The sequence below is a fragment of the Schistocerca serialis genome, chromosome 4, assembly GCF_023864345.2.
Source record: "Schistocerca serialis cubense isolate TAMUIC-IGC-003099 chromosome 4, iqSchSeri2.2, whole genome shotgun sequence".
In the NCBI taxonomy this organism is placed as follows: Eukaryota; Metazoa; Arthropoda; class Insecta; order Orthoptera; family Acrididae; genus Schistocerca; species Schistocerca serialis.
The window spans coordinates 220,816,239-220,840,086 of NC_064641.1; the positions used below are offsets into that span (position 1 = coordinate 220,816,239).

At 49.3% G+C, this 23,848-nt stretch overlaps 1 protein-coding gene across 6 annotated transcripts in view; it reads left to right on the plus strand.

The window, feature by feature from the left end:
- Positions 1-21,265, plus strand: part of LOC126474018 (putative mediator of RNA polymerase II transcription subunit 12) — a 951,360-nt gene extending 930,095 nt beyond the window's left edge. For all 6 annotated transcript variants that reach the window (XM_050101418.1, XM_050101421.1, XM_050101420.1 and 3 more), the window contains one exon: positions 20,472-21,265. In XM_050101418.1, coding sequence (XP_049957375.1) covers positions 20,472-20,574 — 103 coding nt within the window. In that variant the 3' untranslated portion in view covers positions 20,575-21,265. The remainder of the gene's footprint in view (positions 1-20,471) is intronic.
- The last annotated feature ends 2,583 nt before the right edge of the window (positions 21,266-23,848 follow it).

The window sequence follows — 23,848 nt, forward strand, 5'->3', positions numbered from 1 at the left end:
TTACCCTGTACTACCTTGTGAGGACTAGCACTGTGAACAAATCTTATCTCATTCTTTGCACCATGTACAATCATTGTCATATTACCCTTTTCAAAATCTGTAATAGCTGTGTGGTTTACAAAGAGATTTGTACCTAGACAAGACGAGTACAACATCTAGTACCACCATGGCACTAACCTTCAATACTATTCTCAACCTAGACCCCCCTGCAACGGTAATACTGGTACATCTCTTTAGCTTATTATCTCCTCAAAAAGCCTCAGTACCATTAATCTCAGCACTTACTACAGGTTGACAGTCCCCTTTATTTCTATCTATGATTCTCTCCCACACCCCCTCTCCCTCTCCCACACCCACCCTCCCCATCTCCCCCACCCCCTCACACCCACCCTCTCTCCTTCTCCCCCACCCCACCCTCTCTCCTTCTCCCCCACCCCACCCCCTCTCCTTCTCCCCCACCCCACCCCCTCTCCTTCTCCCCCACCAGACCCCCTCTCCCCCACCAGACCCCCTCTCCCCCACCAGACCCCCTCTCCCCCACCAGACCCCCTCTCCCCCACCAGACCCCCTCTCCCCCACCAGACCCCCTCTCCCCCACCAGACCCCCTCTCCCCCACCAGACCCCCTCTCCCCCACCAGACCCCCTCTCCCTCTCCACCGCCCCACCCCCTCTCCCTCTCCACCGCCCCACCCCCTCTCCCTCTCCACCGCCCCACCCCCTCTCCCTCTCCACCGCCCCACCCCCTCTCCCTCTCCACCGCCCCACCCCCTCTCCCTCTCCACCGCCCCACCCCCTCTCCCTCTCCACCGCCCCACCCCCTCTCCCTCTCCACCGCCCCACCCCCTCTCCCTCTCCACCGCCCCACCCCCTCTCCCTCTCCACCGCCCCACCCCCTCTCCCTCTCCACCGCCCCACCCCCTCTCCCTCTCCACCGCCCCACCCCCTCTCCCTCTCCACCGCCCCACCCCCTCTCCCTCTCCACCGCCCCACCCCCTCTCCCTCTCCACCGCCCCACCCCCTCTCCCTCTCCACCGCCCCACCCCCTCTCCCTCTCCACCGCCCCACCCCCTCTCCCTCTCCACCGCCCCACCCCCTCTCCCTCTCCACCGCCCCACCCCCTCTCCCTCTCCACCGCCCCACCCCCTCTCCCTCTCCACCGCCCCACCCCCTCTCCCTCTCCACCGCCCCACGCCCTCTCCCTCTCCACCGCCCCACGCCCTCTCCCTCTCCACCGCCCCACGCCCTCTCCCTCTCCACCGCCCCACGCCCTCTCCCTCTCCACCGCCCCACGCCCTCTCCCTCTCCACCGCCCCACGCCCTCTCCCTCTCCACCGCCCCACGCCCTCTCCCTCTCCACCGCCCCACGCCCTCTCCCTCTCCACCGCCCCACGCCCTCTCCCTCTCCACCGCCCCACGCCCTCTCCCTCTCCACCGCCCCACGCCCTCTCCCTCTCCACCGCCCCACGCCCTCTCCCTCTCCACCGCCCCACGCCCTCTCCCTCTCCACCGCCCCACGCCCTCTCCCTCTCCACCGCCCCACGCCCTCTCCCTCTCCACCGCCCCACGCCCTCTCCCTCTCCACCGCCCCACGCCCTCTCCCTCTCCACCGCCCCACGCCCTCTCCCTCTCCACCGCCCCACGCCCTCTCCCTCTCCACCGCCCCACGCCCTCTCCCTCTCCACCGCCCCACGCCCTCTCCCTCTCCACCGCCCCACGCCCTCTCCCTCTCCACCGCCCCACGCCCTCTCCCTCTCCACCGCCCCACGCCCTCTCCCTCTCCACCGCCCCACGCCCTCTCCCTCTCCACCGCCCCACGCCCTCTCCCTCTCCACCGCCCCACGCCCTCTCCCTCTCCACCGCCCCACGCCCTCTCCCTCTCCACCGCCCCACGCCCTCTCCCTCTCCACCGCCCCACGCCCTCTCCCTCTCCACCGCCCCACGCCCTCTCCCTCTCCACCGCCCCACGCCCTCTCCCTCTCCACCGCCCCACGCCCTCTCCCTCTCCACCGCCCCACGCCCTCTCCCTCTCCACCGCCCCACGCCCTCTCCCTCTCCACCGCCCCACGCCCTCTCCCTCTCCACCGCCCCACGCCCTCTCCCTCTCCACCGCCACACGCCCTCTCCCTCTCCCACGCCCTCTCCCTCTCCCACGCCCTCTCCCTCTCCCTCTCCCACGCCCTCTCCCTCTCCCACGCCCTCTCCCTCTCCCACGCCCTCTCCCTCTGCCCTCTCCCTCTCCCACGCCCTCTCCCTCTGCCCTCTCCCTCTCCCACGCCCTCTCCCTCTGCCCTCTCCCTCTCCCACGCCCTCTCCCTCTGCCCTCTCCCTCTCCCACGCCCTCTCCCTCTGCCCTCTCCCTCTCCCCCGCCCTCTCCCTCTGCCTCTCCCCCACCCCACACCCTCTCCCCCAAGCCACACCCTCTCCCCCAAGCCACACCCCTTCCCCCCTCTCCCCCACCCTCCCCCACCCTCCCTCTCCCCCCTCTCCTCCACCATCTCCCCCCTCTCTCCACCCTCTCCCCCCTCTCTCCACCCTCTCCCCCCTCTCCCCCACCCTCCCTCTCCCCCTCTCCCCCTCACCTCCTCTCCCCCACCCTCCCTCTCCCCCTCCCCCCTCTCCCCCTGTCCCCCACCCTCCCCCTCCCCCCTCTCCCCCACCCACCCTCTCCCCCTCTCTCCACCCTCGCCCCACCCTCCGCTCCCCCCTCTCCGCTCCGCCCTCTCCGCTCCCCCCTCTCTCACCCCCTCTCCCTCTCCACCGCCCCACCCCCTCTCCCTCTCCACCGCCCCACCCCCTCTCCCTCTCCACCGCCCCACCCCCTCTCCCTCTCCCGCCCTCTCCCACGCCCCACGCCCTCTCCCACGCCCCACGCCCTCTCCCACGCCCCACGCCCTCTCCCACGCCCCACGCCCTCTCCCACGCCCCACGCCCTCTCCCACGCCCCACGCCCTCTCCCATGCCCCACGCCCTCTCCCACGCCCCACGCCCTCTCCCACGCCCCACGCCCTCTCCCACGCCCCACGCCCTCTCCCACGCCCCACGCCCTCTCCCACGCCCCACGCCCTCTCCCACGCCCCACGCCCTCTCCCACGCCCCACGCCCTCTCCCACGCCCCACGCCCTCTCCCACGCCCCACGCCCTCTCCCACGCCCCACGCCCTCTCCCACGCCCCACGCCCTACGCCCTCTCCCACGCCCCACGCCCTCTCCCTCACCCACACCCCACGCCCTCTCCCACGCCCTCTGCCTCTCCCCCGCCCCACGCCCTCTGCCTCTCCCCCGCCCCACGCCCTCTGCCTCTCCCCCGCCCCACGCCCTCTGCCTCTCCCCCGCCCCACGCCCTCTGCCTCTCCCCCGCCCCACGCCCTCTCCGTCACCCCCGCCCCACGCCCTCTCCCTCACCCCCGCCCCACGCCCTCTCCCTCACCCCCGCCCCACGCCCTCTCCCTCACCCCCGCCCCACGCCCTCTCCCTCACCCCCGCCCCACGCCCTCTCCCTCACCCCCGCCCCACGCCCTCTCCCTCACCCCCGCCACACGCCCTCTCCCTCACCCCCGCCACACGCCCTCTCCCTCACCCCCGCCCCACGCCCTCTCCCTCACCCCCGCCCCACGCCCTCTCCCTCACCCCCGCCCCACGCCCTCTCCCTCTCCCACGCCCTCTCCCTCTCCCACGCCCTCTCCCTCTCCCACGCCCTCTCCCTCTCCCACGCCCTCTCCCTCTCCCACGCCCTCTCCCTCTCCCACGCCCTCTCCCTCTCCCACGCCCTCTCCCTCTCCCACGCCCTCTCCCTCTCCCACGCCCTCTCCCTCTCCCACGCCCTCTCCCTCTCCCACGCCCTCTCCCTCTCCCCACGCCCTCTCCCCCACCCCACGCCCTCTCCCCCACCCCACGCCCTCTCCCTCTCCCACGCCCTCTCCCTCTCCCACGCCCTCTCCCCCACCCCACGCCCTCTCCCCCACCCCACGCCCTCTCCCCCGCCCCACGCCCTCTCCCCCACCCCACGCCCTCTCCCTCTCCCCCGCCCCACGCCCTCTCCCCCACCCCACGCCCTCTCCCTCTCCCCCGCCCTCTGCCTCTCCCCCACCCCACACCCTCTCCCCCAAGCCACACCCTCTCCCCCACCATCCCTCTCCCCCACCATCCCTCTCCCCCCTCTCTCCACCCTCTCCCTCTCCCCCCTCTCTCCACCCTCTCCCCCCTCTCTCCACCCTCTCCCCCCTCTCTCCTCCCTCTCCCCCCTCTCTCCTCCCTCTCCCCCCCTCCGCTCCCCACCCGCTCCCCCCTCTCCGCTCCCCCTCTCCGCTCCCCCCTCTCCGCTCCCCCCTCTCCGCTCCCCCTCTCTCACCCCTCTCTCACCCCCTCCGCTCCCCCCTCTCACGCCTCTCTCACCCCCTCCGCTCCCCCCTCTCACCCCTCTCTCACCCCCTCCGCTCGCCCCTCTCACCCCTCTCTCCCCCCCTCCGCTCGCCCCTCTCACCCCTCTCTCCCCCCTCCGCTTCCCACCCTCCGTCCCCCCCTCTGTCCCACCCTCCGTCCCCCCCTCTGTCCCCCCCTCCGTCCCCCCTCTGCTCCCCCCTCCGCCCCCCTCCGACCCCCCTCTGCTCCCCCCTCCGCTTCCCCCTCCGCCCCCCTCCGACCCCCCTCTGCTCCCCCCTCCGCTTCCCCCTCCGCTTCCCACCCTCCGTCCCCCCCTCTGTCCCCCCCTCCGTCCCCCCTCTGCTCCCCCCTCCGCCCCCCTCCGACCCCCCTCCGCCCCCCCTGCTCCCCCCTCCGCCCCCCCTGCTCCCCCCTCCGCCCCCCTCTGCCCCCCCTCTGCTCCCCCCTCCGCCCCCCTCCGCCCCCCCTCTGCTCCCCCCTCCGCCCCCCTCCGCCCCCCTCCGCCCCCCCTCCGCCCCCCCTGCACCACCGCCGCTCCCCCATCCGTTCCCCCCTCCGCTCCCCCCTCCGCTCCCCCCCCCTCCGTTGCCCCCTCCGTTGCCTCCTCCGTTCCCCCCCCTCCGCTACCCCCCTCCGCTACCCCCTCTGCTCCCCCCCTCTGCCCCAAAGCTTTTGAGCTTTTGGCCATTGTCAACAACGAATGCACACGCACACAAATGCAACTCGTGCACGCGACTGTAGTCTTAAGCAACTGAAACCAGACTGCGAACAACAGCACCAGTGCATAATGGGAGTGGCGACTGGGTGGGGGTGAGGAGGAGGCTGGGGCGGGGAGGGAGAGGGATAGTATGGTGGGGTTGGCAGACAGTGAAGTGTTTGAAGTGTTGCAGGTTAAACGGAGTGCAGGGGTGATGTTAGGAAGGGGGGGGGGGGACGGAGCGGAAAAGGATAAAAATGAAAACACTGGGTGTGACAGTGGAATTACGGCTGTGTAGTGTTTGAACATGAATAGGGAAGTGACTGGATGGGTGAGGACAGTGACTTACAAAGGTTGGTACCAGAGGGTTACAGGAACGTAGGATATATTGTAGGGAAAGTTCCCACCCACACATTTCAGGAAAGCTGGTGTTGATGGGAAGGATCCGTGTAGCACAGGCTGTGAAGCATTCATTGAAATGAAGGATATCATGTTTGGGAGGGTGTTCAGCAACAGGGTCGTTCACTTGTTTCTTGGTCACAGTTTGTTGGTGACCAGTCATGCGGACAGACAGCTTATTGGTTGTTGTACCTACATGGAATACGGTGCTGTGGTTGCAGCTTAGCTTGTAGACCACATGACTGGTTGCACAGGTAGCACTGCCTTTCGTGCAATAGGTGATGTTAGTGACCGGACTGGAGTAGGTGATGGTGGGAGGATGTATGGGACAAGTCTTGCATCTAGGTCTATTACAGGGGTATGGGTCATCAGGTAAGGGACTGGGAGCAGGGGTTGTGTTAGGATGGACGAGTATATTTTGTAGGTTCGGTGGATGGCGGAATACTACTGTGGGAGGGATGGGAAGGACAGTGGGCAGGACATTTCTCATTTCAGGGCATGACAAGAGATAATCAAGATACTGGAAGAGAATGTAATTCAATTGCTACAGTCCTCGGTGGTACTGAGTTACGAGGGTAATGCTCCTCTGTGGCCACAGTGGGACTTTGGGAGGTGGTGAGAGACTGGAAAGATACAGCACAGGTGGTTTGTTTTTGTACAAGGTTGGGAGGATAATTACAGTAAGTGAAGGCTTCAGTGAGACCCTCGGTATATTTAAAGAGGTACTCCATGTCACTGCAGATGCGACGACCATGGGTAACTAGGCTGTACGGAAGCGACTGCTTGGAAATGGGTGGCAGCTGTCGAAGTGGAGGTATTGCTGGTGGTCAGTGGGTTTGATATGGACAGAGGTACTGATGGAGCCATCTTTGAGGTGGAGGTCAACATCTAGGGAGGTGGCTTATTGGGTTGATGAGGACCTGGTGAAGCAAATGAGGGAGAAGTTGTTGAGGTTCTGGAGGAATGAGGATAGGGTGTCCTCACCTTTGATCCAGATAGCAAAGATGTCATCAATGAATCTGAACCAGGTGAGGGGTTTAGGATTCTGGGTTTTTAGGAAGGATTCCTCTAGATGGCCCATGAATAGTTTGGCATAGGATGGTGCCATGTGGGTGTCCATAGCCATACCCCGGCTTAGTTTATAGGTAATGCCTTCAAAGGAGAAGTAATTGTGGGTGAGGATATAGTTGGCCATGGCAACTAGGAAGGAGGGCACCATGTGGTAAAGGGACAGGGACAGTGGAGAATGGATGGAGGGGGTGGGTTCCAGGTAATAGGTTGAATGTGTTGGTCTACGAGAGTAGAGATTCTCTCAGTGGGCGTACAGTAACCGGCCACAATGGGGCATCCTGGGTGGTTAGGTTTATGGACTTTTAGGAAGCACGCAGGAGGTACGAGTGCGGGGAGTGATAGGGGTGAGTAGAGAGATGGACACTGGGGAGAGGTTTTGGGATGGGCCTAAGGATTTGAGTAGTGACTGGAGATCCCGCTGGATTACTACAATGGTGTCACCATGACAAGGTTTGTAGGTGGAAGTATCAGACAGCTGGCAGAGTCCTTCCACCAGGTAATTCTTGCGGTTCAGAACAACAGTGGTAGAGGCTTTGCCCACAGGTAGGATTATAAGGTCATGATCAGTTATTAGGTGGGAGATTGCGACTTGTTTTGCCGATGTGAGGTTAGTCTGCGAGTTGAGGGATTTGGGTAATGATGGTGAGGCAAGTTCGAGGTTAAGAAATTCTGGAAAGTTAACGGGGTGGTTTGGGAGCAGTGGAGGTGGATCACGGTTGGACACAGAAGTGAACTGAGTTGGGCAAGGTTCAATATTGGTCTTTGGTTGAGTCTGAGTGTTAGGGTTGGTGGCGAAAAAGTGTTTCCACTGTAGGGACCGGGAGAAGGAAAGAAGATCATTAACAAGTCCTGCACTATTGGATTTGGGAGTGGGGCAAAATGTGAGGCTTCTGGAAAGGATTGATATTTCTGTGGGGCTAAGGCATCTGGAGGAAAGGTTCATGACTGTGTTGTGGGTCTGTTTAGGTTATTGATTCTGTATGGTGGTGGGAGTGAGTTTTGGGGGGTGGGATAAGTGTAGTAGCTCTGAGAGAAAGGGTTTGTCAGGTATGAGGTGATGCGGAGGTGGTTTGGATGTTGTTGTAGAGGTGGTGGACAGTGGTACTCCAAGGTGGTAGTAGGAAGTGAGCAGGGTGGAGAGCTTTTCGAGGTGGCATTGTGCATGTTGCTGAAGTTCCTGCAGGGCAAGAGTTTAAATGTGTGTTAGGGTTCCAGGAAATTGGGATTGCATAGCAGGGATTTTCCAGATAGAGTGAAGGTACTGCATGGAGGTTTGGGCTTGATTGATTTGTTTTTACAGGACTATGTTGGGGTGAGCTAAGGATTTGCGGAATCTGAACAGGTGGGGGTCATTGCAGAAGGAGGGGTTGCAGACAGAGATGGGTAATTTGATGTTATGGCCATTAGTGAGGATTCCTTGAACCTAGCAACAACGCAGGAACAGTATGTGGGACTGGGATGTGGCTAGGGATAAGGAAACTTTTCGTATTGACACAGATGGAAGGAGCAAGGATCCATGATGGTGGAAAAAATGCAAAAGTATATGTAAATAATGTAGAATTATGTCCGAAAAATTTCACAAAAGTACACCCAAATACATGTGAAAAATTCATGAAAAGGATAAAATGGATGCAAAAAGGGGGAAACATTATGAAATCTGAGGGAGTCGACAATAGTGAAAGGCAAAAACTCACTAAAATTGGTGAGAAGTCACAAGGGTCAACGTAAAGAATACCTTCACTGTGGATAGCAGGTCTGAGGGTGGATAAGTGTGAAGAAGGGGATGACGAATGACAGATGGGACTGGATGGTGGAATTAGGGTGTGCAAACTGGCATAGAACGGAGAGTGAGTGAGTGAGTGTGTGTGTGTGTGTGTGTGTGTGTGTGTGTGTGTGTGTGTGTGTGTGAGTGTGTGTGTGTGTGTGTGTGTGTGTGTGAGGGGGGGGGGGGGAGGGGGGAGGATACGTAGAATGAGAATGAGATACAATATCATGTGGCACTGGAAAGGCGCGGGAGTTACATGCAAAAATACAGGAAATGACACTGGAAGAGTGATCAGTTTGAAAGTATAGGATTAATTATATTGGTGGTAGAAATGAGGGACATAAGATGCTGCACCAACAATCAGTGTGGTCGTGTAGCTATCTGTTGTGCGTAGCCAATACAGTTGATATAGTGTGGCTCATAAGTAGTGTGTGCAGTGCAGTTTGTAAGGCAACAAGAGAAATGCAGGAAAAAAGAGAAAGAGGACGGACATTGAGTATAGCGAGGCAAAAGAAAATAATAGGAAAGTAAAGCATCACTGGGTTAGGATCGAAGAAAAGCTGTCGGGCAAAAATCAAACAATGGAAAATCCAGGGTGCTGCCACACACCAAATAGTGGAGATGTTGAGCGCCAATAGGCACAGCAAAAAGACGCTCACAGTTTAAGCTTTTGGCTCATGCAAACGCAACTCACACACATGAATGCAGTCTCAGACAACTGAAACCACGCAGCAAGCAGCAGCACCAGTGCATGATGGGAGTGGTGACTGGGTAGGAGTAAGGAGGAGCCTGGGGCAGGGGAAGTAGCGGAAAGAAAGAGAAAAAAAAGTCTGGGTGTGGTGGTGGAATGATGGCTCCTTATTGCTGGAATGGGAACGGGGAAGGGGCTGGATTGGTGAGGACAGTGACTAACAAAGGTGAGGCCAGGAGGGTTATGGGAATGTAGGTTTCATTGCAGGAAAAGTTCCCACATGTGCAGTCCAGGAAAGCTGGTGTCGATGAGAAGGATCCATATGGCACAAGCTGTAAAGCAGTCATTGAAATGAAGGATGGTCCACTTGTTTCTTGGTCACAGTTGGTCTGTGGCCATTCATGCAGTACAGTGGTTGCAGTTTAGTTTCTAAACCACATGACTGGTTTCACAGGTAGTCCTGCCTTTGATGTGATAGGTGATGTTAGGGACTGGACTGGACTGGACTGGACTGGAATGGGAGGTGGTGGTGGTGGTGGTGGTGGTGGTGGTGGTGGTGGTGGGAGGATGTATGGGACAGGTCTTGAATCTAGGTCTATTACAGGGGTATGAGCCATGAGGTAAGAGATTGGGAGCAGGGTTGTTTAAGGATGGACGAGTATATCGCATACGTTCGGTGGATGGCAACGATGAGAGGTAATCAAAACCCTGGTGGAGAATGTAATTCAGTTGCTCCAGTCCTGGGTGGTACTGAGTTACAAGGGTAATGCTCCTCTACGATCGGGATTGTGGGACTTTGGGAGGCGGTGATAGACTGGAAAGATAAGGCACAGGAGATTTGTTTTTGTACAAGGTTGGGGGGATAATTATGGTCAGTGGAGTCTTCAGTGAGACCCTCGGTATATTTTGAGAGGGATTGCTCGTCACTGGATGTGCGACGACCGTGGGTGGTAGGCTGTACGGAAGGGACTTCTTGGTATGCTGTTTTCCTTTGTTACCAATTTCTTTTGCATTGCTATACTCAGTGTCCATCCTGCTTCTATTCTTTCCTGCATTTCTCTTGTCACCTTACAAACTGCACTGCACGCCCTACTTACAAGCCAGTCTGTATCAACTGTCTCAGCTGCGCATAACAGATGGCTACAAGACCACACTGATTCTTGTTGCAGCATCTTATGTCCCACATTACTCCCACCGATATAATTAATTCTGTACTTTCAAATTGACCACTTTCCCTGTGTCATTTCCCACACATTTGCGTGTCAACTCCCACACCTTTCTGGTGCCATGCGATATTGTATCTCGTCCTACGAACCCCTGCCCACCCCTCACACTTTCTCCTGCAGATTTCATCTTCTTCCCCCCTTTTGCATCCATTTTGTGCTTTTTGTGAATTTTAACACGTATTTGGGTGTATTAATGCAAAATGTTTGTACATAAATCTACATTATTTGCATAATTTTTCACATTTTTCCACCACCGTGGATCCTTGCTTCTTCCATCTCCAGCAATACAAAAAAATTTCCTTATCCCTAGCCAGATGCCAGTCCCACATACTGTTCCTGCATTGTTGCTTGACGCAAGGAATCCCCCCTAATGGCCATAACATCAAAGCACCCATCTCTATCTGCCACTTCTCCTTCCACAATGAACCCCACCTGTTCAGATTCTGCCAATCTTTAGCTGACCCCAACATAGTCCTGCAAAACAATATCAATCATGCCCAAATCTCCCTGCAGTACCTTCTCTCTATCCGCAATCTCATATTCCTGGAACCCATAACACACATTTAAAGTCTTGCCCTGCAGGAACTTTAGCAACATGCACGATACCATCTCAAAAAGCTCTCCACCCTGCTCACTTCCTACTCCCACCTTGGAGTACCACTGTCCACCACCTCTACAACAACCTCCAAACCTCCCCCACGTCCCCTCATAACTGACAAACCCTGTCTCATAGACCCACTACACTTACCCCTCCCACCACCACCACACAGAATGCAGAACCTAAACAGACCTGCAACACAGTCATGGAAATTTCCTCCAGAAGCCTTAGTGCCACAGAAATATCACTCCTTTCCAAAGGCCTCGCCGTTTGCCCCATTCCCAAAATTCAATCATGCAGGACTTGTTGAAGACCTTTCCTCCTCCTCCTGATCCATACAGTAGAAACACTTTTTCGCCACCAACCCTACCACTCAGACTCAACCAAAGATCAATATTGAACCTTGCCTAACTCAGTTCACTATATCAAACTATGATCCACCCCACTGCCCACAGATCACCTCTGTTAACTTTCCAGAATTTCTTAACCTCAAACCTTGCCCAAATCCCTCAACTCACCGACTAATGTTGCATCCGCAGAATGACCTGCAGTCCACCATCTAAAAACTGATCACAGCCTTATAATTATACCTGTGGACAAAGGCTCCACCACTGTTGTTTTGAACTGGAAGGATTACCTGGCTGAAGGACTCTGCCAGCTGTCTGATACTTCCACCAACAGTGACATGCTCTAGTAATCCAGCAGGATCTCCAGTCACTACTCAAATCCTTAGGCCCATCCCAGAACCTCTCCCCAGAGTCCATCTCTCTACTCACCCCTTCCACTACCCACACTCCTACCTTCTATGTGCTTCCCAAAGTTCATAAACCTAACCACCCAGGATGCCCCATTGTGGCCGGTTACTGTGCCCCCACTGAGAGAATATCTGCTCTCGTAGACCAACACCGTCAACTTATTACCCGGAACCTACCCTGCTATATAAAAGATACCAATCATCCCCTCCATGGACTTTCTACTGTTCCTGTCCCTTTACCACACAGTGCCCTGCTCAGCACTATTGATGCCACCTGCCTCTACAATAACATTTCAAATGCCCATGGCGTTATGACTATTGAACACTACCTTTCTTAATACCTGACAGATTCCAAACGAACAACCTGCTTCCTAGTCGCTATGACCAATTACATCTTCACCCACAATTACTTCTCCTTTGAAGGCGTTACCTACAAACAAACCCAGGGTACAGCTATGGACACCTGCATGGCACCATCGTATGCCAACCTAGTCATGGGCCATCTAGAGGAATCCGTCATAAAACCCCATAATCCTAACCCTTCTCCTAGTTCAGATTCATCGATGACATCTTTGATATCTGGATCAAAGTTGAGGACACCCTATCCACATTTTTCCAGACCTGAACTACTACTCCCCCATTTACTTCACCTGGTCCTACTCAACCCAACAAGCCAACTTCCTAGATTTTGACCTCCACCTCAAAGTTAGCTACATTAGTACCTCCGTCCATATCAAACCTACTGACCACCAGCAATACTTCCACTTTGACGATGCCACCCGTTCCATACCAAGAAGTCCCTTCCGTACAGCCTAGCTACCCATGGTCGTCGCATCTGCAGTGACATGCAGTCTGTCGTGAAATATACCAAGGGTCTCGCTGAAGCCTTCACTGACCGTAATTATCCTCTCAACCTTGTACAAAAACAAACCTCCCATGCCTTATCTTTCCAGTCTCTCACCACCTCCCAAAGTCCCACCGTCCGGCCACATAGGAGCATTCCCCTCACACCTCACCCAGGACTGGAGTAATTGATTTACATTCTCTGCCAGTGTTTTTATTACCTCTTGTCATGCCCTGAAATGAGAAATATCCTGCCCACTATTTTTCCCACCCCTTCCACAATGGTAATCTGCCATCCACCGAACCTACAAAGTATACTCGTCCATCCTCACAAAACCCCTGCTCCCAGTCCCTTACCTCTTGGCCCATACCCCAGAATAGACCTAGCTGCAAGACTTGTCCCATACATCCTCCCACCACCACCTACTCCAATCTGGTCACTAACGTCACCTATCGCATCAAAGGCAGGGCTACCTGTGAAACCAGTCATGTGGTCTACAAACTAAGCTGCAACCACTGTGCTGCATTACCTGTAGGCATGAAAACCAACAAGATGTCTGTCTGCAAAAATGGCCACCGACACACTGTGGCCAAGAAACAAGTGGACCATGCTTCATTTCAGTGACTGCTACATAGCCTGTGCAATATAGATCCTTCCCACCAACACCAGCTTTTCTGAATTGTGCTGGTGGGAACTTTCCCTGCAATACATCCTACGTTCTCATAACCCTCCCGGCCTCAACGTTCATTAGTCACTGTGCTCACCCATCCAGTCACTTCCCTGTTACCACTCCAGCTGTAGGTGCCCCGGTCGCCTACGGTGGACTGGATGGCCGAGCTCTGACCTCTCCAGTTGTCAGGATGCTAGGAAATGGCTGTAGAAGCGTCAGAAAGGCCAAAGAAACATTCTTAATTCATAACACCTTTTTTCCTGCTGAGTACAATGTGGCTTGGTGATATCAACGGCCTTCCCCGAGTCCTCGCTGACTCGTAACGATGACACCAGATCCGGGCCACACAGTCTTGCTAGTGCAGCGCCGCGTGCTGTGACGTAGCGGAGGAATGGGGCTGGGTGGCAGCTCAGCTGTGGACAGCAAGCTGCTGCGCGTGGAAGGCTCCGGGTTGGAGTCCCGGCGCTGTCGGCACCAGAAGCGTTCTCATAGTGCGGAGTGTACTCTATCCCACCCCGTCTTCTTCCCTGCTCCCCCTGGTGGCTCGTCCGCAGTGGACGGGCGGAACGGGCTGCAGTCCCCCAGCGTCGATGGCTCACCCGGTTGTGACGGCAGATGCACAGGGCCTAGGCCCCACATGATCTCGACAACGGCTCACTGATGTGGTCAGCATTGGCAGCAAGCGAGTCTGCCACAATGTCTGCTAATCCTGGGTTGATGATTGACAGCGGCTGCAGAGAGGACCAGAGCTGGTATTGTCCCCTCACGTCTGCTGCTGGATCGGCCATCCTTACTGCAACATCTCCTTCATAAAGGTTAACACGTCGATCACCGAGCTGAGTGCTTCTGTGTGTGTGTGTGTGTGTGTGTGTGTGTGTGTGTGTGTGTGTGTGTGTGTGTTGGAGGCCAATAGCCGAAAGTTTTATTTGTGAGAGTCTTTTTGTTGTGCCTGTTTGTGACTCAGCATCTCCGCTATTGGGTGAGTGGCAACTTTCCTTCTCATAATATTGGTGGAACTTGTAATTCTTTCATTCATTTCTTTAAATTCTTTGCTAGAATTCATAATAACTGTTGGTATCTTTTTAATTACAGAAACCTCCATTTTGTCATTATTCTCCATGAATTTTTCCTTATGACACCAAACTTTTTGTTAGTAGCCTTAGCAGATTCTTCTAATTTGCTGTTAGTATGCTAGGAGATATTGATCTATTTTTTTTTTTTTTTTTTTCAGTGATAGCTGTCTCCACTTTTTTCGGGTTTCTTTTTAGGTGCTTCTATTTTGCTTGTAACATTTCTTGCATATTAAAGTTTACACTTTTACTCTCATTAGTTTCACCCCATTTACTTACTGCCTGAGTTCTTTCTTAAACAGAGTCTGGCATGTAGCCTAAAATTTCTTGAACCATTTCTGGCTCTTCACTTTCTGCTAAATCACTTACCATGCTCTGCCTTTTCATTTTAGGTCATCTCGAGCAACACACACCATAATATTTAATTACTACTAATTATTAACCTCTTCTTATAACTAATGAGAGACATTGCTTCTTTGTTTAAGCTCACTTGCCTTCTGAATGATGTTACTGGTTGCAGAATGTGCATGCACCTCTTCCATGTGCCGAACTCTGGACTTTGAGTGTGCATCTCAAGCGTACACCCTTACATCTTTCACTGTGTACTGAATTGCTTTCCACATCTTTTCCAAGCATGATGTTTCTTCCTGTGAACGCATCACTAGCCTCATCATGTCTGCTGCCACTATATTCCTTCTTCCTTCTCATATTGTCTTTCTGATGATAATTCATTATATTTAACTCACAAAATTTTTATAATCCTGGGACACAGATTCAATGTTTCTGCAACATTAAGTTATTACATTCTGCTATGCATATTTTTTGCACTCTGTGATGTGCATAATACCACCTCACATTACACTGGACTCACATACGGGCGGACAACAGTTGAGACCCATTTCTGGCTTTTTCGTGATTTCCCTAAATCACTTAAGGCAAATGCTGTGATGGTTACTTTGCAAGAGCATGGCTGACTTTCTTCCCCATCCTTCCCAAATCCAATGGGTTTGATAACCTCCCTCATTGGTCTCCTCCCCCCGAATCAATCAATCAGTCAACCAACCAACCACATTACTACCCACAATTACAGTCACTCTTAGTTCACAGTTCACTTCCAGCACAATTCTAAATCTATACTAAATTTTGACACTATTCCTCTTATTAGTTTGCAGTACTGGCATTCTGAATCAATGAATGTCAGTTTGCATCTCCTATACACAATACTGGCTTTTGAACAAATTATTCCCAGCATAGAGATGCCACACAGCAAGAATGGTACTAAACTTGTATAAAAGTCACTCCTTCGCATGTAAGACTGCAAAAGTTAAGTTAACCTTTCGTGGATCAACTTAGAGACCCAGTGCTTAGAACTCGTCCCCACCTTTCATGTGTCATTTTCTCACTGATGTAGTCCCTTGAAGCAGTTCTTGCAATGCTATTGGGTTCTTTCAAAGTTGCATACAGTCTATCTGTGTGGTTGTTGGTGGAAATGCAGGTACCTAATCAACTCTAAATTAATTCTGGGATGCCACTACAGTGCATTTATTGATGCCACTACAGTGCATTTATTGATGCCACTACAGTGCATTTATTGATGACATTCTAAAATAGTTAACACTGACACTGTTAACATAGATAACTTCAAAATTATGAAGAATTGAGAGCATGGGTTGCACAGAGATTAGGACTGAATTGAACCCTGAATTCAACTGACCAGCTTAGCATGCATCAGAAATCTCAAGTACATTTTGTATAACTTTGGGGCTATTTGGATGTTGTCGAGGGTGGCTGTTGGCAAGAGATCTGCTAGGAGAAGGAGATTTTCAGATAGTTTTACTATTGGTGTTTGTAATAGATATGACCAACTGTCAGAGTCTAGTGGAGAGGAATCTCTAGTAGCTGTAGATGTAGGAAGTATGCAGCAGACCTCAGCAGTTACGGTGGCTAGGACAGTTGCAAAGTCTAAGAGAAAGAAGAAGGTTCTGCTGTTAGGTAGTTCTCATGGTAGAGGTGTAGGCCAGCAGTTGCAGGAAGTTTTGGGGAGTGAGTACCAGGTCACCAGCATTGTGAAGCCTAATGCAGGATTGGCTCAGGTGACTTTTAACATAGGGGGGTTATGTAGGGATTTTACTAAAGAGGATCAGGTAGTGATTGTGGGTGGGGCTGGTAATAGTATTGATAGGGATGGGAAGTATGACATAGATGGTGACCTGGAAAAGATAGCCACTCAGACTGGCAACACGAATGTGCATTTCGTGGAACTGTTTCAGCGTCACGATCGGCCTCATCTTAATATAGCCGTCAGGCGTAATAACATGAGACTTGGGGGTGCGCTGATGACAGAAGGCATGAGTCACATTTTAGTGGTGTCGGTGGAGTCTATCAGTAGGACGGGTTTCACTAGACATGGCCTGCACCTCAACAGGTATGGGAAGGGGAGGTTGGCAAAACTTATAGGTGACAGCATAGGTGGGGGTGGTGGGATCACTCATGGGAAAATTCCGGTAGTTGTGGGTGTTAGAGCTGTACCTTTTTTAGATTGAAGTCAGCTGATAGGTATTCCTGCTTAAGGGAAGTCTCTCTAACAAAGAAACCACTTTCTACAAAGCTTGGGTATCCGATTAATGAGGGAATTAGTATATTTCATCAAAATATACAAGGTATTCGAGATAAAGTTAGTGAACTGCTTATAGATGTTGACTCTGAAATTATTGGTATATCTGAACACTTCTTAAATAAGGAGATAATTCAGAGGCTTCCTTTACCAGGATACAGGTTGGCTGGCAGCTTTTCTAGGAGCTCTTTGCGGTGTGGGGGAGTAGCCATGTATGTGAAAAACGGTATCCCATTTGAGTCAATTGATGTTTCAAAGTACTGCACTGAAAAGGTGTTTGAATGTTGTGCAGGTGTGGTTAAATTTAGTGGAGCTAAACTTCTTACTGTTGTTATTTATAGATCCCCAGACTCCGATTTCACAACATTTTTGCTAAAGCTAGAGGAGGTTCTTGGTTCACTTTATAGGAAATACAAAAAGTTAGTTATATGTGGTGACTTCAATATTAATTGTATAAGTGATTGTGCAAGGAAAAGGATGCTGGTAGACCTCCTTAATTCATATAATCTTATGCAAACCGTATTCTTTCCAACGAGAGTGCAAGGGAACAGTAGAACAACCATAGACAATATTTTTGTTCATTCGTCATTATTAGAAGGGCATTCTGTTAGCAAAAAGGTGAATGGCCTTTCAGATCATGTTGCACAAATTTTAAGTCTAAAAGATTTTTGTGCTTCAACACATGTTAAATATAGTTACCAACTTTTTAGGAAAGCTGATCCAGTTGCTGTACAGACTTTTGTAAACCTTATCAAGGAACAAGATTGGCAAGATGTTTATAGTGCTGATACAGTAGACGATAAATATAATGCTTTCCTCAAGACTTTTCTCGTGCTCTTTGAAAGTTGCTTTCCGTTAGAACGTTTAAAACAGGGTACTAGCACAAACAGGCAGCCTGGGTGGCTGACTAAAGGGATAAGAATATCTTGTAGAACAAAGTGGCAATTATATCAAAACGTTAGAAACAGTCAAAATCTAAATGCAGCAGCCCATTACAAACAGTATTGTAAGGTGCTTAAAAAAGTTATTAGGAAGGCAAAAAGTATGTGGTATGCAGATAGAATAGCTAAGTCTCAGGATAAAATTAAAACCATATGGTCAGTCGTAAAGGAAGTGGCTGGTCTGCAGAGACAGGTCGAGGATATAGAATCAGTGCGTAGTGGGGATGTCCGTGTTGCTGATAAGTCGCATATATGTACAGTATTTAATAATCACTTTCTGAATATAGCAGGTGAACTAAATAGAAACCTAGTCCCAACAGGGAATCATATAGCGCTCTTAGAAAAAAGTGTTCCGAGACTGTTACCTGAAATGCTCCTCCATGATACTGACAAGAGGGAGATTGAGTTAATAATTAAATCACTAAAGACCAAGAACTCTCATGGATATGACGGGGTATCTAGCAGAATACTGAAGTATTGTTCCACGTATATTAGCTCAGTACTTAGCCATATCTGTAACTTTTCCTTTAGCAGTGGTCGGTTTCCTGACCGATTAAAGTACTCGGTAGTGAAGCCACTTTATAAAAAGGGAGACAGGGATAATGTTGACAATTATAGACCTATTTCTATGCCATCGGTGTTTGCTAAAGTTATCGAGAGGCTTGTATATACAAGGTTACTGCAGCATTTAAATTCACATAATTTGCTGTCAGATGTACAGTTTGGTTTTAGAAATGGCTTAACAACTGAAAATGCTATATTCTCTTTTCTCTGTGAGGTTTTGGATGGATTAAATAAAAGGTTGAGAACGTTAGGTGTTTTCTTTGATTTAACGAAGGCTTTTGACTGTGTTGACCACAAAATATTACTGCAGAAGTTGGATCATTATGGAGTAAGGGGAGTAGCTTACAATTGGTTCGCCTCCTACTTTAAGAACAGAAAGCAGAAGGTAATCCTCTGCAATATTGAGAGTGGTAATGATGTTCAGTCCCAATGGGGCACTGTTAAATGGGGCGTTCCCCAAGGGTCGGTGCTGGGGCCACTGCTGTTCCTTATTTATGTAAATGATATGCCTTCTAGTATTACAGGTGATTCAAAAATATTTCTGTTTGCTGATGACACCACCTTGGTAGTGAAGGATCTTGTGTGTAATATTGAAACATTATCAAATAATGTAGTTCATGAAGTAAGTTCGTGGCTTGTGGAAAATAATTTGATGCTAAATCACAGTAAGACTCAGTTTTTGCAGTTTCTAACCCACAATTCAACAAGAACTGACATTTTAATCAGACAGAATGGGCATGTTATAAGCGAGACGGAACAGTTCAAGTTCCTAGGCGTACGGATAGATAGTAAGCTGTTGTGGAAAGCCCATGTTCAGGATCTTGTTCAGAAACTAAATGCCGCTTTATTTACCATTAGAACAGTATCTGAAATAAGTGAAATTTCAACACGAAAAGTAGTATACTTCGCATATTTTCATACGCTTATGTCATATGGTATTATTTTTTGGGGTAATTCTTCTGATTCAAAAAGGGTATTTTTGGCTCAAAAACGGGCTGTTCGAGCTATGTATGGTGTAAGTTCGAAAACCTCTTGTCGACCCCTATTCAATAGTCTGGGAATTTTGACATTGCCCTCACAGTATGTATTTTCTTTAATGTCGTTTGTTGTTAGCAATATTAGCTTATTCCCAAGAGTTAGCAGCTTTCACTCAGTTAATACTAGGCAGAAATCAAATCTGCATGTGGAATGCACTTCCTTGACTCTTGTGCAGAAAGGAGTGCAGTATTCTGCTGCATCCATTTTCAATAAGCTACCACAAGAACTCAAAAATCTTAGCAGTAGCCCAAACACTTTTAAGTCTAAACTGAAGAGTTTCCTCATGGCTCACTCCTTCTATTCTGTCGAGGAGCTCCTGGAAGAGATAAAAAATTAAGCAAATTCCAGTGTTACATTCTTGATTTTCTTTATTTAAACTAACGACTTGTTTCATTTTATCTGTTTCTACAATCGTGTTATAATTTCATGTATTGACTCGTTCCATGACCATGGAGACTTCTCCTAAATGTGGTCCCACGGAACAATAAATAAATAAATAAATAAATAAAAATTGTCTTTCTTTTCCGATATAAGTAGTTTACTATGTATTGACACAGAAGCAGCGCAGTTTTAATGATGCTTAGGCTTCCCCTAGCATTTAATATGCTCAAAGTGGCTTTTAATAATAAATATTCAATAACAAAAACGTCTTAGCTTTACACCTAAATGTCTGAGGGTACCAGGTGTTACGGTCTCGGACTAGGATTCACTCTCCCAGCTTGCACATCATGACTCACACAAAAGGGTACTCTGGTGCCGTATGGTGAATATTTTATCACTGCCTGTGTTCTGGTCATGGGAACTACTCCTTACTTGCCAATATAGCACTCTGTAGTCCCGCTCAAGAAAGTGAGTTGCTCTTATTAACTGCAGCATCCCAATAAAACATTAAAATTAGCCAATAAAATGTGGTCCAATATAAGAGGAACATCACAAATTGTCTTCCTCCAACATGGCAGCTATAGTACTGCTGCAACATTAATAATCATGGTATTCTGCGTAGTATTGTGAAATATGTTTTATTTTTAAGTGTTGTGATGTTAAAATTTGTAACTGATGCTGACTGAAAGAGGAAAAATCATATTGATAAGATGATTTTGTAGAAGAGAGATATGTTCGTATTAAATATCCTGTTTTTCTGTTTGCAGTGAAAAATTGTGTCATGTTGACATACTAATTCTCACAAGGACCAAGCTGAGTGATACTGTTTTAAAAAAACTAAGAGAACTTAGTGATCACAGAGTGTTCTGATGAAGTGGTTAAGTAAGTTTCTTTAAAATAAAAGATGATGTCATGTTCCTAAGACAGCGAAATTCATACTATTTTTAAATACTAAGCTGTTCCAAGTCTTATCTAAGATGTCATAAATCAGTTTTTTGACATTTGTTATGAAAAAAGGTTCCACTTTTGTGGGGTACTGTGAATTATTAAACAAAAAATTAAGAGGTACAAATATTTTGTATATTTTGTATTTGAATAATCTGTCATTAGTCATAATTTAAATATATTTATTTTCTAAGTATGTATGCATTGTAAATAACTACCTAAGTTATTCAAGGACTTGTGGCTTAATGCTCAATTAGTGGTGAGCTGTGTGTGAAATATCACTCTGAGATTTTTTTAATGTGCTTCATTGTTCATTTGGTAGTTGCTCTGAATTATAAGCACAGAGATCTAACACTCTCTAAACAGTTGCAGTACTTTCTAGCCTACAGTCTTATTTTTTCTTCAGTTGTATGGTGCTTATGTTGAAACTGATGTAACAAGTTTGAGTTTTATTTGGTAAGTTTGAATTTTATGTAGCTATGTTTCACTCACACAAAGAAAAATTTTAAGTATGGCTCCAAAAGTGTTTTATAATTTCCTGTTGAAATACCAGTGTCGTGTAACATTTTAAGTTTATTTATTATGAAAGTCAATTATATTTATTTATTTGTGTGTTAACACCTCAGTCATAAAACTTATCTCCATATGCTGTTAAAGTTTTATGAACAAGAAAAAAATGGTTTTTCATAATCGAAGATGGAAATTTATAACTGATTCCTTTGTCCTGTCTTGATTCCTTTGGCCTGTCTTGCTGTGCATTCCTTGAGTTAAGCTTCCGTGTAACTTCCCTACTCAAATTTGGTATATCAAATGACATGAAATACTGACACAGTCAAACAGAGTGATGTGCAGGACATAGTCAAACAGATGGATGTGCTGATGTAACAGACATGAGTACCTGTAATAAGTTACTCAGTTCCTAAGAGTTCTTGCTTCTCTTTCTGTGCTGGATTATATCAAAGTTGTAGATGTTCAAGAAATGATTGATTGCATAATTCCTATTAAACAGTCGTATCAAAATTTGTTCCCGTAATTTAAGGAGGATTAGTGAAGCATAATACTTCCTAGATGTGGCAACAGGGATTTTTACCCAGCTGAGGTTGTCATTCAAAGGTGTATCAAAGTTCTTCACAGATTGGTGATATGATATTATAGCACTGCCAACAGAATACTCAATAAGTCTTGACAAAATTCAGAACTGATCATCTTCTGATGAGACACTAAAAGCAGCAGATGATTTCTCATCTTTAATATTAGGCTCAGGTTCTGAGCTCATCTCAGTACTGAACACAACTGGCAACTGTGTGAAATTACAGTATTGATATCTTCAGGACTGCCACCCATGCAAAGCTGGAGGTCTTCAGCATAGAAATGGTTTTTTACATACCGGTAACAGCATTAATGAGATCTACATCAACATCTGTACTGTGAATGGCAGAGGGTATATCTAGTTATACCAATTAGTAGAGTTTCTTCCGTTCCATTCATGTACAGAACAAGGGAAGAATGATTGTTTGAATGCTTAATCTTATCCTCGTGATCCCTGTGCAAGTGATACTTGGGGGGGGGGGGGGGGGTTAGTATATTCCTAGGGTCATTATTTAAGGCTGATTCTTGAAACTTTATCAATGGACTTTATCATGATTACATCAATCTTCAAGAGTCTGCCAGTTCAGTTCTTTCAGTATCTCTGAGACACTCTCCCACAAATTCAGACATATGACCTTTAGTGCTGCCCACCTCTGTCTAAGTCCAATATCCCCTGTAAGTCCTATCCGGTATGGCTCCCATATACTTGAGCAATATTGTATAACCTGTCATGTGAGTGATTTGTAAACAATTTCCTTTGTAGACTGATAGCACTTCCCTGGTGTTCTACCAATAAACCAAAGTCTACCACCTGCTTTACCTACGACTGAACCTATGTAATCATTCCATTTCATATCCCTACAAAGTGTTACACCCGGGTGTTTGTATAAGGTGGCAGATTACAACTGTGACCCATTGATATTATAGTCTTAGGACATAACATATTTTTGTTGTGCAAAGTGCAAAATTTTACATTTTTGAACATTTAGAGCAAATCTGTACACCACATTGAAATCTAATCAAGACCTGACTGAATATTTATGCAGCTTCTATCTGCCAGTACTTCATTATAGATAATGGCATCATTTGCAAAAAGCCAGATTTTATTATTAATATTGTCTGCCAGATCATTAATATAAAACGTGAACAGCAAGGGTCCCAACACACTTCCCGAGGGTGCACCCGAAGCTACTTCTACAACTGATGATGACTCTCCCTCCAAGATAACATGCTGTGTCCTCCATACCGAAAAGTCCTCAATCCAGACACAAGTTTCACTTGGTACCCCGTATGTTTGTGCTTTTGATAGTAAGCATAGCTGTAGCTGCTGTACTGAGTCAGTTACTTTTCAGAAATCAACAAATACTCCAACTACCTGGTTGCCTTAATCTGAAGCTTTCAGATGTCATGTGAGAAAAGTGTGAGTTGGGTTTCATATGATCAATGTTTTCGACATCCATGCTGGATGGCACCAAGGAAGTCATTCTGTTCAAAATACCTCATTATGTTTGAGCTTGGAATATGTTCAAAGGCTCTACAGTGAATCGATGTCAAGGATATTGTTCGGTAGTTTTGAAAATCACATGTACTACCCTTCTTTTAGAAGGGTAGTAGATGTGCCATTTTCCAAAAACTGGGCACAGTTGTTGTTTTGTTGTTGTTCCCCCCCCCCCCCCCCCCCCAAGGGATCTGTGATAGATTATATTAGAAGAGTGGCTGACTCAGCTGCAAATTCAGTATAGAATCTGACAGGGATTCCATCAGGGTCTAGAGCTTTGTTCAGTTTTAATGATTTCAGCTGTTTGTCAACAGCACTGTCACTGATACTCATTTCATCATCTTTTCAGTAGTGTGAGGATTAAATTGAAGCAATTCTCCTGAGTTTTCCTTTGCAAAGGAACATTTGGAAATGGAGTTAAGCATTTCACATTTGCTTTGGTACCCTCAATTTCGTTTCCTGCGTCATTCACTAGGGACTGGACAGTAACTTTGGTGCTGCTAAAAGCCTTTACATATGACCAGAGTTTCATGGGTACTGTGAAGGTTCACTTGACACTATTCTGCTCTGGTAGTCATTGAAGGCATCACACATTGCTCTTGATACCCAAAT